A 14,304-nucleotide genomic window follows, 5' to 3' on the forward strand; every position below is an offset into this window, starting at 1 on the left:
TTCACTTTAACTATACTATCCTTAGGGGCTATAACATTTGATACAAAGTTTTCTACCAATTTCCTAATACAAAGTTGTATGAGAGAGGCACAATGCCAAGTCATATGAAATACAAAATAACATCATGCAAGATGCAATGTCATAAAGATAAAGATACTTAATACAAAATAACACAGTGCAATGTTATAAAGATTTATAGAGATAGTTAATACAGAGATTTCTCTACATGTTGGGGCGCTGGTGTGGTCACCCTACGACGTGCTGGGCCTGCTCTGGGAACGGACATGGTCACTGTCCAGCCCTGCTTAACCTGGCATCCACACGCCCCACATCCCCTGCCCAGGGGACAGGCAAAAGGTGTGGAGGGCTCATGGCACTCAGGGCAGAATGGAGAGAGCTGGAGCACCACGCACTTTGGCCAAGGCCCCTGTACAGGTTTGGGTGGCCAAGGTGCCATGGGAGGCAGGTGCACAAGGTGAGAGCTCCCCCATGCCCAGGGATTCTCAGCTGGCCCGACCTGACTGCTTTCTGCCCCCTTTGTGCCGCTTGAACACAGGGGGGCGCAAAGGGACCCGAATGCACCAGCCCAGCTGGCTTGTGGGGTGCAACCGAGGCTGTTCCCACAGCGAGAAATGCCTCCTGCCTGGATTTTCAGTGTCCGTTTAACCTTCCCCGTGCTCAGGAGCCGTGGCTGCTCCTCCCATGGGGTGCTGGCCCCGGCAGTGGTCTGACCCGAAATGTCCCGCCCGGAGCTGGGGGAAGCCCTGTCCCCGCACTCTGCACAGATGGTTTCTCTGCAGGGCTCAGGTGGGCAGCAAACCCCTCCCTAGCGACTCTATTCCTGGAGGGTCTCTGCCTCGCCTGGCCCCGGCCTGGCTGGCACATGGGGGGGATGTAATGTGTCACATGGGCACAGTAGGGGGTTGGCTCACCAAGCCCAGCTAAGGCTGGTGCAGCCTGAGAGGCCCTGGCTCCCTGCTGCCAGCCCCGCGGTGCCCTCAGCAGCCTCATGCAGGAGACGAGTCCTCTGGCGTTCTGCCAGCCTGTCCTGGTGGGCAATGCCCCGTCCACACTGAGTGCCCTTGGAGGGACCCACTGGTGCATTGCTAGGTGGCACAAGTGGGCGAAGCTCCTCCTGCACTGGTGGGGCAGCCCCCAATGGCATGCACCCACTGGTGCTGCGTTTATTCCTCGGGGGCAAAGCCCTGGCCACAGGCAGCGCACACTGATTTGTGCTCTCAGAGGTGGGTCTTCTGGTGAGCCAGGAGCGTGTCCCGCTGGCTGAAGGCCTTGCCGCAGGCGGGGCAGGAGAAAGGCTGTTCGGCCACGTGCGGCTCGTGGGGGAAGAACAGGGGTCGCTTCTTGCGGAAGCGCTTCCGGCACTCGGCGCAGGTGTAGGGCAGCTTGCTCGGGGGCATGTGCTGGTGCTGGAGGCAGCATTGAATCCAGCCGACGCTCTTGCCACACTCCCTGCACTTGGCGGGCTTCTTCGCCAACAGGCTCTTCTGGGGGCTTAGCAGCGACTGCTTCTGCCCCAAGCACTTCCCACGCTCGGCACAGGGGCCGGGCCGCTCACCCCCCACGGCTCTCTGCTGGCCCCCAGCTGCTGTGAGCTCCCCAGTGCCCCTCTTGCCCTGAGCCGACCTCCCCAGGACACTTCTCTGCCGAGGCGCAGGGCCCTCGCGGGCGCTCTGGACCATGGTCCCTTTGGACGTTGCACAAACCGCCCTGGGGGGGCCTGGGCCCTTGCCCTGCTCCTCCGCACGATGCTCCTCTGCAAGTTGGAGCAGGATCTTGTCACCTGCTGGGGCAGAAGAAAGCAGCCGTTATTCATGTCACCTGCCCGGCAGGGAGGGAATTCTGCGATTCAGGGGCTCCTGCTTTAGAGTCAAGGCCCATGAAGTTGGCTGTGGTGAGCGAGCTGGGACACTCATCAAGACTCTAGTTTACTGGACCAGGCTCTGCAAATCCTTTGTTCCCCTAGAGAAGGGCAGAGGGGAAGTTTTCCCCATCTCACTGTCTGAGGTGCTGGGCTCAGACCTGGGCCTTGATATCACCTGCGATGAGGCTGCTTTGAGCTACTCTGGGCTTGCACAGCAGCCTCACGTGGCCTGCTGGGAATTCCCCAGGTGGAGTAATGCTGGCAGGGCCAGGCCTATCCCCCTGGCCAAGGAGCCGTGCTGGCAGGGGATGGGAGGGACCCGATGAGCCCGGCGGCCCGTTTGCAGTCGCAATGTGCTGGAAATTGGCTCCGACCAGCTCCTTTAGCCACTCTCTGGTTCCAAGCTGTTGCTCCCTAATACTCACCTGTGCTAGGCTCTCCAGGGAGCCCCCTTTGTTCCAAAACTGGCTGAGTCCCAGCACACAGGTCCGACTCCGGTTTAACCCAGGGGGAAAGGGCAGGAGCAGGAGATTCTGTTCACAGAGAATAGCAGGCTGGGAATTAGCAGACAGTTTCTAACCATCGGGACAAACGTCCTGGAAGGGGATCCCGACAGAAGTGGAGGCAAGAGAAAGGGGTTTGAAAGTGGAGCGTGTACGTTTCTGAGCGGGTCGGGTTAGTCTATCCAGGGTTAAATGCACTTGACTACAGAAAATCTGGTTTTGCAGGTTCTGTAGAGGGCAGGCACTTCTCAGTTGTGGGAAGGCGTGAAAGGAGGAGTCCAGCCAGCTGTGCCTGGCACCAGGGGACACTTTGCTGGAAATACTNAAGATGGCACAGCTTCCAGTCTCCTTCTCAGTGGCAGGGGGCTGAGAGGTGACTTGCTGCCACCAGGGCTCCTCAGTGCGCTGGAGAACGGTGCCAGAGCAACAGGCTTGGAGGCTGCATTCCACGCTTTGTCCACAAAGTGAGCACAGCACGACACTTGTGCAAACTTCCCTCGCCGCGCAAGGGAGAACGGAGCTGTCTCATGGCCTGTCTGGTCCATGGTGTCTCTGTTGGATTAGAGATGGGCCATCTGTCCTCCGCTACAGGGCACTTTGGTGGAGGCCCCTGTACAGGTTTGGGTGGCAAGAGAGCAAGGTGCACAAGGCGAGAGCTCCCCCTTGTCCGGGGATTCTCAGCTGGCCCGACCTGGCTGCTTTCTGCTCCCTTCGTGCTGCCTGAACACAGTGGGGCGCAAAGGGAGCCAAATGCACTGACCCAGCTGGCTCATGGGGTAGGACCGAGGCTGTTCCCACCGCGCGCGATGCCTCCTGCCTGGATTCTGTGTGTTGGTTTAACCTTCCCCATGTTCAGGAGCGGCGGCTGCTCCTCCCAGGGGGTGCTGGCCCTGGTAGTGCTCCAACCTGATGCGTTTCCCCCCTGGAGCTGGGGGAAGCCCTGTCCCCGCTCTCTGCACAGATGGTTTCTCTGCAGGGCTTGGGTGGGCAGAAAACCTCTCCCCAGGGACTCTACTCCTGGAGGGTCTCTGCCTCGCCTGGCCCAGGGCTGGGTGGCACATGGGTGGGATGTAACACGTGTCACGTGGGCACAGTAGGGGGTTGGCTCGCCAAGCCCAGCTCAGGGGCCAGTGCAGCCTGAGAGGTCCTGGCTCCCTGCTGCCAGCCCTGCAGTGCCCTCGACCGGCTTGTGCATGAGACGAGTCCTCTGGTGCTCTGCTGGGCTGTCCTGGTGGCCAAAGCCCTGCCCACACTGAGTGCCCTTGGAGTGATCCACTGGTGCATGGCCAGTGGGCACAGGTGGGCAAAGCCCCTCCTGCACTGGTGGGGCAGCCCCCCATGGCATGCTCCTCGTTGACCCCCAGGTGTTGCACAAACTGCCCCGGGGGGGCTGGACCCTTACCCTCCTCCTCCACAGGATGCTCCTCTGCAAGTTGGAGCAGGATCTCGTCACCTGCTGGGGCAGAAGAAAGCAGACGTTATTCGTGTCACCTGCCCGGCAGGGAGGGAATTCTGCGATTCAGGGGCTCCTGCTTTAGAGTCAAGGCCCATGAAGTTGGCTGTGGTGAGCGAGCTGGGACACTCATCAAGACTCTAGTTTACTGGACCAGGCTCTGCAAATCCTTTGTTCCCCTAGAGAAGGGCAGAGGGGAAGTTTTCCCCATCTCACTGTCTGAGGTGCTGGGCTCAGACCTGGGCCTTGATATCACCTGCGATGAGGCTGCTTTGAGCTACTCTGGGCTTGCACAGCAGCCTCACGTGGCCTGCTGGGAATTCCCCAGGTGGAGTAATGCTGGCAGGGCCAGGCCTATCCCCCTGGCCAAGGAGCCGTGCTGGCAGGGGATGGGAGGGACCCGATGAGCCCGGCGGCCCGTTTGCAGTCGCAATGTGCTGGAAATTGGCTCCGACCAGCTCCTTTAGCCACTCTCTGGTTCCAAGCTGTTGCTCCCTAATACTCACCTGTGCTAGGCTCTCCAGGGAGCCCCCTTTGTTCCAAAACTGGCTGAGTCCCAGCACACAGGTCCGACTCCGGTTTAACCCAGGGGGAAAGGGCAGGAGCAGGAGATTCTGTTCACAGAGAATAGCAGGCTGGGAATTAGCAGACAGTTTCTAACCATCGGGACAAACGTCCTGGAAGGGGATCCCGACAGAAGTGGAGGCAAGAGAAAGGGGTTTGAAAGTGGAGCGTGTACGTTTCTGAGCGGGTCGGGTTAGTCTATCCAGGGTTAAATGCACTTGACTACAGAAAATCTGGTTTTGCAGGTTCTGTAGAGGGCAGGCACTTCTCAGTTGTGGGAAGGCGTGAAAGGAGGAGTCCAGCCAGCTGTGCCTGGCACCAGGGGACACTTTGCTGGAAATACTAAACCTGAACCTTTGCTGATGAAGTCAGAAGGAAAATTCCTTGCTCAACTGGCAAAGGCCAGAGAAAGGACAACTCCGAATTGCCTAATCCCTGGCTTTTAGTGAGCTAACGGTCAGCGACAGGACATCACTTCTTTGTGAAAGGGTATAACGGGCTGAGCTTCTGAAGGGGCCATGAGCGTGTCTGCCTGTCCAAGCAGGAGCCAGCCAGCGTGGGTTTGAGCACCCCCCGCCGGGCCTACTCCTTTTTGGGAGTCTCCTTCATCAACATCTGCACAGGCTTAGCAAGGTTCATCACTCTCTGGATGTGACAACTCCTGACTAGTGGGGCTTTTGGGCATGTTTGGAGCAACTGCACAAATTCCGCTTGGATTTAAGAGAGACATTTATGGCTAAATTAATATCTGGTGCCACCCTGGAAAATCAGGGCTATAAATGAACTTCCAGCAATGGGTTCCACGCTGGGATGGCCTGCGATAGAGGGGAATGGACTCTGGGTCCCAGAGTCCCTTCCACTCCTGGCGGATTAGGCTCCAGTTTGGTTTCTACTCCCACTTCCCCCCGAGTTGGGGGTTTAAAGCCGGCGCTGGCTCTTGCTGGAGGAGAGACGACACCTCTTTTGAATGGCTACAAAGGTGTTGGTTAGGCGCACAAGGAAGCAGAAAACGAGGGGCTAAGACCAGTGGTCAGACCACCCAAAGAGGGAGAGGAGGAGGGGCTCTGGGGGGTGGCAAGGCCGGGGTAGGGGGGTGCGACTGGCTGGCTTGCAGCCTGTAAACTAACAACACGTTAGAGAAGTTGAGCCTAGACGAGCAGAAATGGTAAAACGGCTTGGCTGGATTCCCTGCTCGTCCCCTCACGCCTTGTGCCCACTGCTCTCGGCTGCTACTCACCAGGGCTGGTGCCTGCAGGAGTTCTGCCTTCTCCACAGACCAGCCAATCCTGCACACACGGCTCTTCCTCTCGTTTAACCCAGGACACGGCATCGGGGGAGACAATCTGAAACTCTGTTCAGGGCACAGAGAATTATACCGTGTTCCCCGCACTCGGCCGGAGCCGAACACCGATCTCAGGCCCCACCACTTTCACTTTGGACCTCTCCTCTGCTCCAAGACAAGTTTGTGCGGCTCAAAAGAAGGGGATTTGCTGAACGGCCAGAACACTACAGGACACCCCCGCCCTACTGGACTTAATGAACGCAAAGCACGTGCACTAACGGCCAGACGGGTCAGGTTCCCACGCTGGAGGCAAGGGATCGAGACAGCATCCTCTGCACACAGGGGAGGTCCTGTCCCAGCTCCTGAGCGGAGGGGCTGTTCTCCGCCAGCACTCCCGGGGCACTGCCAGCCCCACACGGGGCGAGGGGATGGCAGGGTGTTGCTGTTGAAAGGCAGAGGGAACAAGCCAGCAGAAGTGGGGTACAGCAATGCAGACGTGGGTGACAGTCTGCCCAGAGGGTAAGAAAACTGCCGCTGGTCCCTGGAGACGGCTGGGCGCAGAAATAAGAGCTCTGGTTTGATTACTGCACTCGCAAGCTCCAAGATGGCAAAATCCGTTACTCACCAGAGCAGGGGCTTCCACTGATTTCATTTTCCCCAGAGTCCCCTTGGCCCCCGCAGCCCGGATCCTCCTCCTGGTTAATCCACAATGAAATGTCTGGCGCAGAGACGGGGGATTCTGTTCAGAGGAAAGAGAAGGGCTCACATTTTCAGAGGGGCCTAGGGGAGTTGGGTACCCAGTTCCCATGGACTGTCAGTGGGAGGTGGGGGCCTGAAGTCACTAGGCTGCTTAGCCAATCTCAGCCAAGGGTATTAAGGGTACATTGACTTTCGAGCTGGACGTGTAGCCATGGTGGTGGGAGGGGCTGGCTGCCCCAGGTACATCTGTCACGGCTCAGATGAGATTGTATGTGGGGCAGCTAGTCCATCCCGCTGCGCCCCCACGGCTACATGTTAGCCTGCCTGTTTGATTGGAACTCCTGTGGCTCCGGCTCCTTGGCTGGCACTTCCCCCTTCCAGCCTGAACGCAGACACACCCTGCGTGTTTCTCCTCCCCGCTGAGAGCTGGGCCAAGGAGCTTCACACCCATCTCTGCCCAGCACCGTTTTTCAGAGCGGACCCACTCTGAACAGATCCTAGCGCAGCTCTGGTGGAAGGGGAACTGGAGGGCTGCAGGCGGGTTTGATGGCAGAATGGTCAGGAAGGGGGTGGGGAGTTGAGGTGGGGTGGGGGAAGAGCTGCAGATGGCACTCGCTGGGGACAAGGACAACGGAAAAATCCACGTATGGGGAGGAGCAGCACATTCCAAGAGCTTCCCTTTGCTCCAGTGCTTCCTCCGGGGGCTGTACGAGCCTGTCTGGTCTCACAGCCCGTTCAGGACATGGGACGTTCTGCAGCACACAGGCTGCCAGGGTTAAATTGTGCAACTGCCCCTGGGCTGTTCAGGGCTTTGGGTTCTCAAAGGAGCTTTTCCCACTTACTCCTTCCAGAGAGATCTTCTCTCTTCTTTCTGCCCTGCCTACCCTGGGGGGCAGCCAGGAGATGTCCCGTGTCACAGGGTGTCTGGACACAGGTGATCAAACCAAAGTAGGGGGAGAGGGGAGGAAGTGGTTGCAAGATCCTGATCCGAATTGTGGCTTCATCCCATTGCTGCTCTTACCCGCTGGCTGGGATTAGATTAAAAAAGCAAAGAATGGGAACAACACACACAGGACGCTCAACCCCCTGGTGCTATCTCGGGGATTCGGGGGAAGCAACTTCCATTTCACCCAAATTCCCCCAAACGTTCTCCTGTCCCTGGCACAAGTGTCGGATTGAAACGGAGGGAATGAAAGAGCTCATGAAGCTTTCACTGGATAGAGCCATTTAACTTCACTCCTGTGCATGTTCACCAGGCAGTTACACTTCCAGCAATGGGAATGCCCCGGCAGTCAGTGGAACAGGACCACTGGGAACCCAGCTGAAGTGAGAGGCCTCAGGGCTCATTTCTGAGCGGTTTCAATGTACCTGGGCCAGGGTCTGCAGGGATCTCATTCTCCTCTGAATGACCCTGATCCCCCACACACGGCTCCTCCCCTCGTTCAATCCGGGACAGGTCAGGTTTGGAGATGGCGTAATCTGCAGATGGAGAGAGACGCTCCAGTGTTTGAATCACACAATAGGATACTCATTACAGATCATTGTCAATGGTTTTAAATACCCAACCCCCGACTGCTGGGGTGACAGGCGAAGTGAAGAGACGCTGCACAGTTACAGGGATACCCTGCACCAGGGCGGGCGCTGCTCCTCTGATGGGTGGGGCTCTCTGAGTCTTCCTAAGGGACAGGGCTGCCATGGGCACAGCAAGTATTAATCCACAGGCCTATTTATTAAGCACCAAGAAGCCGAGCAGGGAGCCACGCACTGAGGGGCAGCAGGGTTCCTCTGGATGCTATTTATACTGCAATACAACCGTGCCAGGGAGCTGGGGGGCGCCGGGGCTGCTCTCCGACACACAACGGACAGTCACGTCCTGAAATTCCAGCTGCAGGATCTTAGCCAAGGAAAACTTGGGGTGAAGTGGGCAGTGCATCTGGGGTATCGAATTTCCTGTCCACCGCCAACCCTCGAGATTATTCCCTTCCTTCCTCCTAATTACACGATGTATCTTGGGGATGGAAATATTGGTTAAAAAAGTGACCATCCCCACCCCTGCCGTCCTGATGCGCGTCCGCTGGAGTTAACGGTTAACTTGGGTTAACCAGTGAGCCTGATGCTTACCGGTTACCCGGTTAACCTTTTACATCCCTAACGTGTCAGGCTTTTCCCCTCTCCAGCTGCTTTTTGGATGCTCCAGTTTTCTGTCCACTAGGAAACGTTAAGACTTGCGATTCCGCACTGGTGGTGCTGACTGTGGTGACTGCGGAATGAAGTGGATTCAACTCATTTCGCTGGAGGATCCAGAAAGGTTCAGGGGTTGGGTTCCCGTTACAACGTGACCAGATGAACTCAGCCCAGCTCTGCAGCAGCAGAACAATGGGCAGGTGACAAGAAACGGCTCAGAGACCTGGGACAAGGGCAGCGAAGGTTGTTGCTACGGCTGCCTGGCTCGTGGGAGCCCTGACGCTGGCCAGTCTGAACGCTTGTAACTGCTGGTTTCTGCGCTGCCCCAGGTGTGTTCCAGCTGGCTAATAAACCTGCTCTAGTGCCTAGCAGCCACTCACTGAACAACAGGTCCATGTACAGTCCCTTCCCTGGGCCTGTCTACACTCCCTTCTCTCAGGGCACTGCCACTTTCCCCAATGGCTGTTGGGGGACAGGGGAGATTTCGACCTGCCCTCTACTCCAGGTCCTGGCCCAGGGACCCTCTAAGTATCAGCCACATGCCACACCCCTTTAACTATCTGCGTTTCCCTGGGCCACCTCTCCATAGCCTATCTTAATTGTCCTGGTCGCCAGCCAGCAGCAATTCCCTCATTCTCTGGTATCCACCAGCAACTACCTGCCTTAGCCGCTGCAGCCAGCCAGGAGCATCTCTTGTTCCCCTGGTCCCGGCAAGCAGACTTCCCTGTGCTCAGTCCTGCCTGCAGTGAGCTGTCCATGGTCTTGCTGCTCTTCCCACCAGCCAGGAACCCAGTTTTTCCTCTTCCAGCTCCAAGCAGCAACTGACAGCTCTTTCTCCGCTGATCTCTTTTATATGGCCCTTCTGGCCCCTGATTGGCTGCTCCAACACTCCCTCTGATTGGCTGCACGCGGCCTCCAGATCTAGTTCACCCTGTTACAGGTACCCACACACACCAGCACTGAATTTGGTCCACTATCTAGAGTTGGAATGGGATGGTCCATACAATTAGTGATAGGACATGGAATCTCTCTCCCAGGTGACTGGTTCAAATAGAGCTCAGGTCAGTGGGGAACACAAGCCGTTACCCTCTGGTGGCTGGTTGGAAAGTACTTGAGTAATGCGACTTGAGGTCTCCATGCAGAGGAATCACAGAAACTACGTTCTCAGTTAGAACTAGTAAATGGCCGTTCTAGCCGACAGGCCAAGCAGGGAGTGGGAATGAAGTTCATAGATGAAATGGCGAGACCTTCAGTGCTACCTGCTACACCATGTCACTATGTTCACTTGGGACCGAAAAGGTTTCCATTAGCTCAAATACAACTTCTGTCTTCAGTCAGGAGATCTGACATTAACGCAACAGCGCCAGAGTCTCTGTGCATGTGTAGAATATGCACAACTCAATACACCCACCATCTAGGCTACATGTAGAAAGCATTGGAGGTGGAGCAATAAGGAACAACATCGTGTATTTTAATCTCTTTTTAAAAAGCACCATCAGTCAAAGACGCACAGTACAAGGATTTTACCTACTGATCAACCAGGAATTAAAAGAACTGGAGAATAAACTTGAGCTGGAGCCAGATCTCACTGATCTCACAGCTTCTCGTAAGCGAGTGAAGAAAAAAGAATTACCCAGGGAGATCAGGGCCTCTTCATTCCCCTTCATCATGTTCTTGTAAAGCTCCTTCTGCCATTCCTCTAAGCTCCCCCACTCCAGCTCATTGAAATAGACGGAGACGTCGTCGAATGTCACCGGCATCTGAAATCACAAGTGTTGCACACTCAGTACCTCCTGAGTCAATCTCACCTGTCGTATGAATTAACAGAGATGGGGACGATCAATGTCACCTGGCTATTATTGGGGAAATTATTAGAAATGGGTTTCACAAAAAGCACTCCAGACATCACAGCTAAAGCTGCATGAGGCTATGCTGCCCCTACCCCTGCACCAGCAGAGCTGGAAAGGAAAATCTGAATTTGGTCAGGTGGATGGTACAGCAGAGACTGCTTCCAGCTCTCCATCAATGCAAGCTGCCGCTCTCCCCCAGGATCAGTGCTGGAGCTTCCATCTTGCCCTCCAGGTACCAGGCAGCACAGTTCAAATGCTGCTAGGGACTCCACGTCTGCAGCTGCACCCAGATCCTTCTTTCACAGGGGTGACCCTTCCCAGGCCCTCGGCAGGTTTCAGGAACTGGGACGATGCTATTGTAGAAGCAGTATTCTCTGAGTACTGATCCAAAGCGGATCATCTGGCCCCAGCAATTAACTGAGCTAGGAGGTCCCTGTGGAGTGACTCTTTGTTCAGGTTTTGCCTACAGAATTTGTTCTCTGAAGCTGCAAATACTGAGCAACATTTGAACTTAACCAAGGTTCCTGTTACAACCATATGTGAGCACCCCACAGTCTGATGTGTGTAGCCTCACAATAGGCCTATGAGGCAGGCAGTGCTGTTATGCCCATTGTACAGATGGGGAACTGAGGCACACATAGGGTAAGTGACTTGCCCCAGGACACACAAGAAGCCTGGGACTGAGCCAGGTCTCCTGAGTCCCAGCTCAGTGCCCTATCCCCTAGGCCGTCCTTCCTCCCCTGCAGACATCTGAACACTGCACTCTGATATGGAGCCTGAGCACTGATAGCTGTGCGCTGACGCCACGGAGTAACAGCAGGGAGAGAATGGCCCAGCACAGCCACGGTGTTCCTAACTAGTGTGATTTTAGGCACCGTCACACAGGTTGACAGCCAGATCGTATCACTCCCTTCGTCCAAACCACTTTAGGCTGATGAATAAGAAACAACCAACGCAGCGTCACAGCAGCATGTCACAACACAATTCACCTGTGTGCTATTGTAGCACGTTTCTGTAACTTGGTTAGAACATACCCTGGTCCTCCCAGAAGAGAGAGGAGCAATCATGCTACAGAGCATGGCCCTGACTGGGGAAATCTTGCTGTAGACATAGGCACCAACTCCGTGGGTGCTCCAGGGCTACAGCACCCACAGAAAAAAATTGGTGGGTGCTCAGCACCCACCAGCAGCTCCCCGTGGCCCTGCCTAGCCTCCTGCTCCAGCTCATTTCCGCCTCCTCTGCTAGCACGCCGCCGCGTCCTGCTTCTTCCCCCTTCCTCCAACGCTTGCGCCGTGAAACAGCTGATTCATGGGACAGGGGGGAAGGGGGAACGCAGCACGCTGGGGGAAGAGGCAGGGCCGGGGCCAGGATTTGGGAAAGGGACCCAGTAGGGCAGGGGTCCCCAACATGGTGCCCGTGAGCACCATGGCGTCCACCGTGGCGTCTAAGTACGCCCGCGTACTGGCTGGCGGATGATCATCCGCCGAAACGCCGCTGACAAGCTGTGTCATCCAGAGGCTTTGCTGCTGAAATGCTGCTGATTTTCAGTGGCATTTCAGCGACGACACTTCTGGATGCTGCTGCTTGTCAGCAGTATTTCGGCGGTGACAGCACCTGTTGATGTTGCGGTATCTCGATGGCGACGTCTATTGACATTGCCGCTCGTCAGCGGCATTTCGTCAGATGCTCGTTCGCCACCACAGTCCTCCTTGGCTCGTCGCCTGGTGCCTGCCAGACGAAATAGGTTGAGGACCCCTGCAATAGGGGCAGGGAGGGGGTGGAGTTAGGGTGGGGACTTTGGAAATGGGGTTGGAATGGGGGTGGGGCCAGTGGTACGTGGAGTCAGGGTGGGCCCAGTGGTGAGGAAAGGGATAGGGGGGCATGGGCACCCACCAGCGCCGGAGAAAGTTGGCGCCTATGGCTGTGGAGATGGAATGTCAACGGGAAAATAAATCTTTCAATAGATTGACAAGAGAAAGAGGCCACGATTTTCAAAAGTGGATGTCTAAAGCAAGGCCTGGGCTACACCTAAAACTTAGGTCGATCTAATTTCGTCGCTCAGGCCTGGCAAAATTCACACACCCGAAAGAGGTTGTTAACCTGACCTCTAAGCCCTACAATTCTGTCAATTTAGCCACCACCTCTCGGAAAGGTGGATTACTACAGTGATGGGCAAACCCCTGCCATTGCAGTAATGAGCGTCTGTAACACGGTAACAGTTCCAGGATACACATACCCATCAGCTCAGGCATTCACCCTGTTATGCCAAGAGGTACAGTGACTGCAGAGGTCACCAACCTCTGACACTGGATGTAAACGCTTCTTTCAATTAACATAATCATCAGGGGAAATTAATCCCAAAATCTTCACCTAAAACAAAATCTCCTCCATAACACACAGAAATGACGACACTGAGGAGGGAGAAAGCCAGCAAGCAGCAGCTTGGGTGTTAGGAACACAGGTTGGTATTGGACCCCAGGAAAGCCTAGAGAGATTTTGGCTTTGGTGCTGGCTACAGAGGCTTGGGGCTATAAGCTACGACAACACTCTTTTAGCGTTTGGTTCCTCTCCTGTGTTGGTAGAACCTGGACTTTGTACCTTCCTTGTAAATACACAGCATTCCAACGAAGAAGATACCATCAATATCGAATTCCAGCGGAACATCCCCAGGGCCCTGCTCTCTGACTAGCCACTCAGGTCACAAAGGGGCAATATTTAGGCAATGAATAAATACTCCAATTTTCCAGAGTGCCGAGCACACGGCAACACCCACGGACTCCAACAGGAGCGGCTGGGTGCTCAGCACTTGGAGAATCAGGCCGCTTATTCATTGCCTAAATACAGAGGTAGGAACCCAGCTTTAGGCACCGACTCTTGAAAATCTCCGCACGTGAGTTAGTTCTGCCCCTCGGCGCCAGCTGGGATATCGTTACCTTGGGGACCTCTCCCCTACTGCCTGGGGGGAGCCTCAGGATCCAGAAGTTCCTGTTCTTCAGCAGGTTCTCCATGTTCTCCAGCCTCCTCTGCAGCCTTCCATACCCCTGGATCAGAGTTCCCAGCGCCGCCCACTTACTCTCCAGCTGGCTTTCAAATTGCATCACTGTTTTCTCACAATCGACTAATTTCTTCTCCGCTGTTTCCACTCTCCTCTCCAGAGTCAGCAACCGCGTGGCATGGGACTCCACCGTCCTGTCCACAGCTTGGATTGCAGCTACTGCGGGCCACATGGAAAGCCTTGCCGGTTGCAGTCGGCTCTCTCTCTCAGAAGTCTGTCTGGGGTCAGAGCGGGATTGGAACGGCATCCGGCGCTTTGACTCCGGGGCCCATTCTGGAGCCTGTTTGCAAGGACAGAAATGTAAGTGGAGCTGGGGGCTCATTATTCCACAAACAAAACTCCACTTAAAAGGGACTGAGGCTGAGCAGGAGTGAGATGCCCCAGAGAGCCAGCCCTGAAAAGCCAGGAAAGGCCAACGGCCTCCTCTGAACCTGCCGTCCAGACAGAGCACGTCCACTAAGCGCCCAGCTCTGCGTCAGCAGACGGAATTCCCCTGTGGAGACGCACAACACATTCCTCCCGCCCAGTAACCACAAACCCCTTCCCCACCACCTCCACGGATACTGTGACATGGGCGCACAGGACCAGCAGGGGAGGGGAGTGTCCTGTGTCTATGGGGGGGGAGGGTGACATGGGTGCACAGGACCAGCGGGGGAAGGGGTGTCCTGTCTCTATGGGGGGAGGGTGACATGGGCGCACAGGACCAGCGGGGGAGAGGGTGTCCTGTCTCTAAGGCGGGGGAGGGTGACATGGGCGCACAGGACCAGCGGGGGAGGGAGTGTCCTGTGTCTATGGGGGGGAGGGTGACATGGGCGCACAGGACCAGCGGGGG

At 56.0% G+C, this 14,304-nt stretch overlaps 4 protein-coding genes across 4 annotated transcripts in view; 1 reads left to right on the forward strand and 3 right to left on the reverse strand.

Annotated features, from left to right (window-relative positions):
* Positions 1-14,304, forward strand: part of LOC116828393 (uncharacterized) — a 666,188-nt gene that overhangs the window by 108,314 nt on the left and 543,570 nt on the right. The window lies entirely within an intron of this gene.
* Positions 1-14,304, reverse strand: part of LOC116828412 (zinc finger protein 783-like) — a 169,972-nt gene that overhangs the window by 81,104 nt on the left and 74,564 nt on the right. The window lies entirely within an intron of this gene.
* Positions 1-14,304, reverse strand: part of LOC116828408 (zinc finger protein 783-like) — a 37,869-nt gene that overhangs the window by 18,291 nt on the left and 5,274 nt on the right. The gene's annotated exons all lie outside the window — the stretch shown is intronic.
* LOC142046415 (uncharacterized) lies at positions 17-13,719 on the reverse strand. The gene is made up of 9 exons (XM_075063376.1): positions 13,351-13,719; positions 10,201-10,327; positions 7,752-7,862; positions 6,310-6,423; positions 5,640-5,753; positions 4,345-4,452; positions 3,788-3,838; positions 2,308-2,421; positions 17-1,801 (listed from the first exon to the last, which is right to left on the reverse strand). Exons 1-9 carry the CDS (start codon positions 13,717-13,719, stop codon positions 1,239-1,241), a joined length of 1,671 nt encoding a protein of 556 aa, XP_074919477.1. The 3' UTR covers positions 17-1,238.

The sequence above is a fragment of the Chelonoidis abingdonii genome, chromosome 2, assembly GCF_003597395.2.
Source record: "Chelonoidis abingdonii isolate Lonesome George chromosome 2, CheloAbing_2.0, whole genome shotgun sequence".
Lineage (NCBI taxonomy): Eukaryota > Metazoa > Chordata > Testudines > Testudinidae > Chelonoidis > Chelonoidis abingdonii.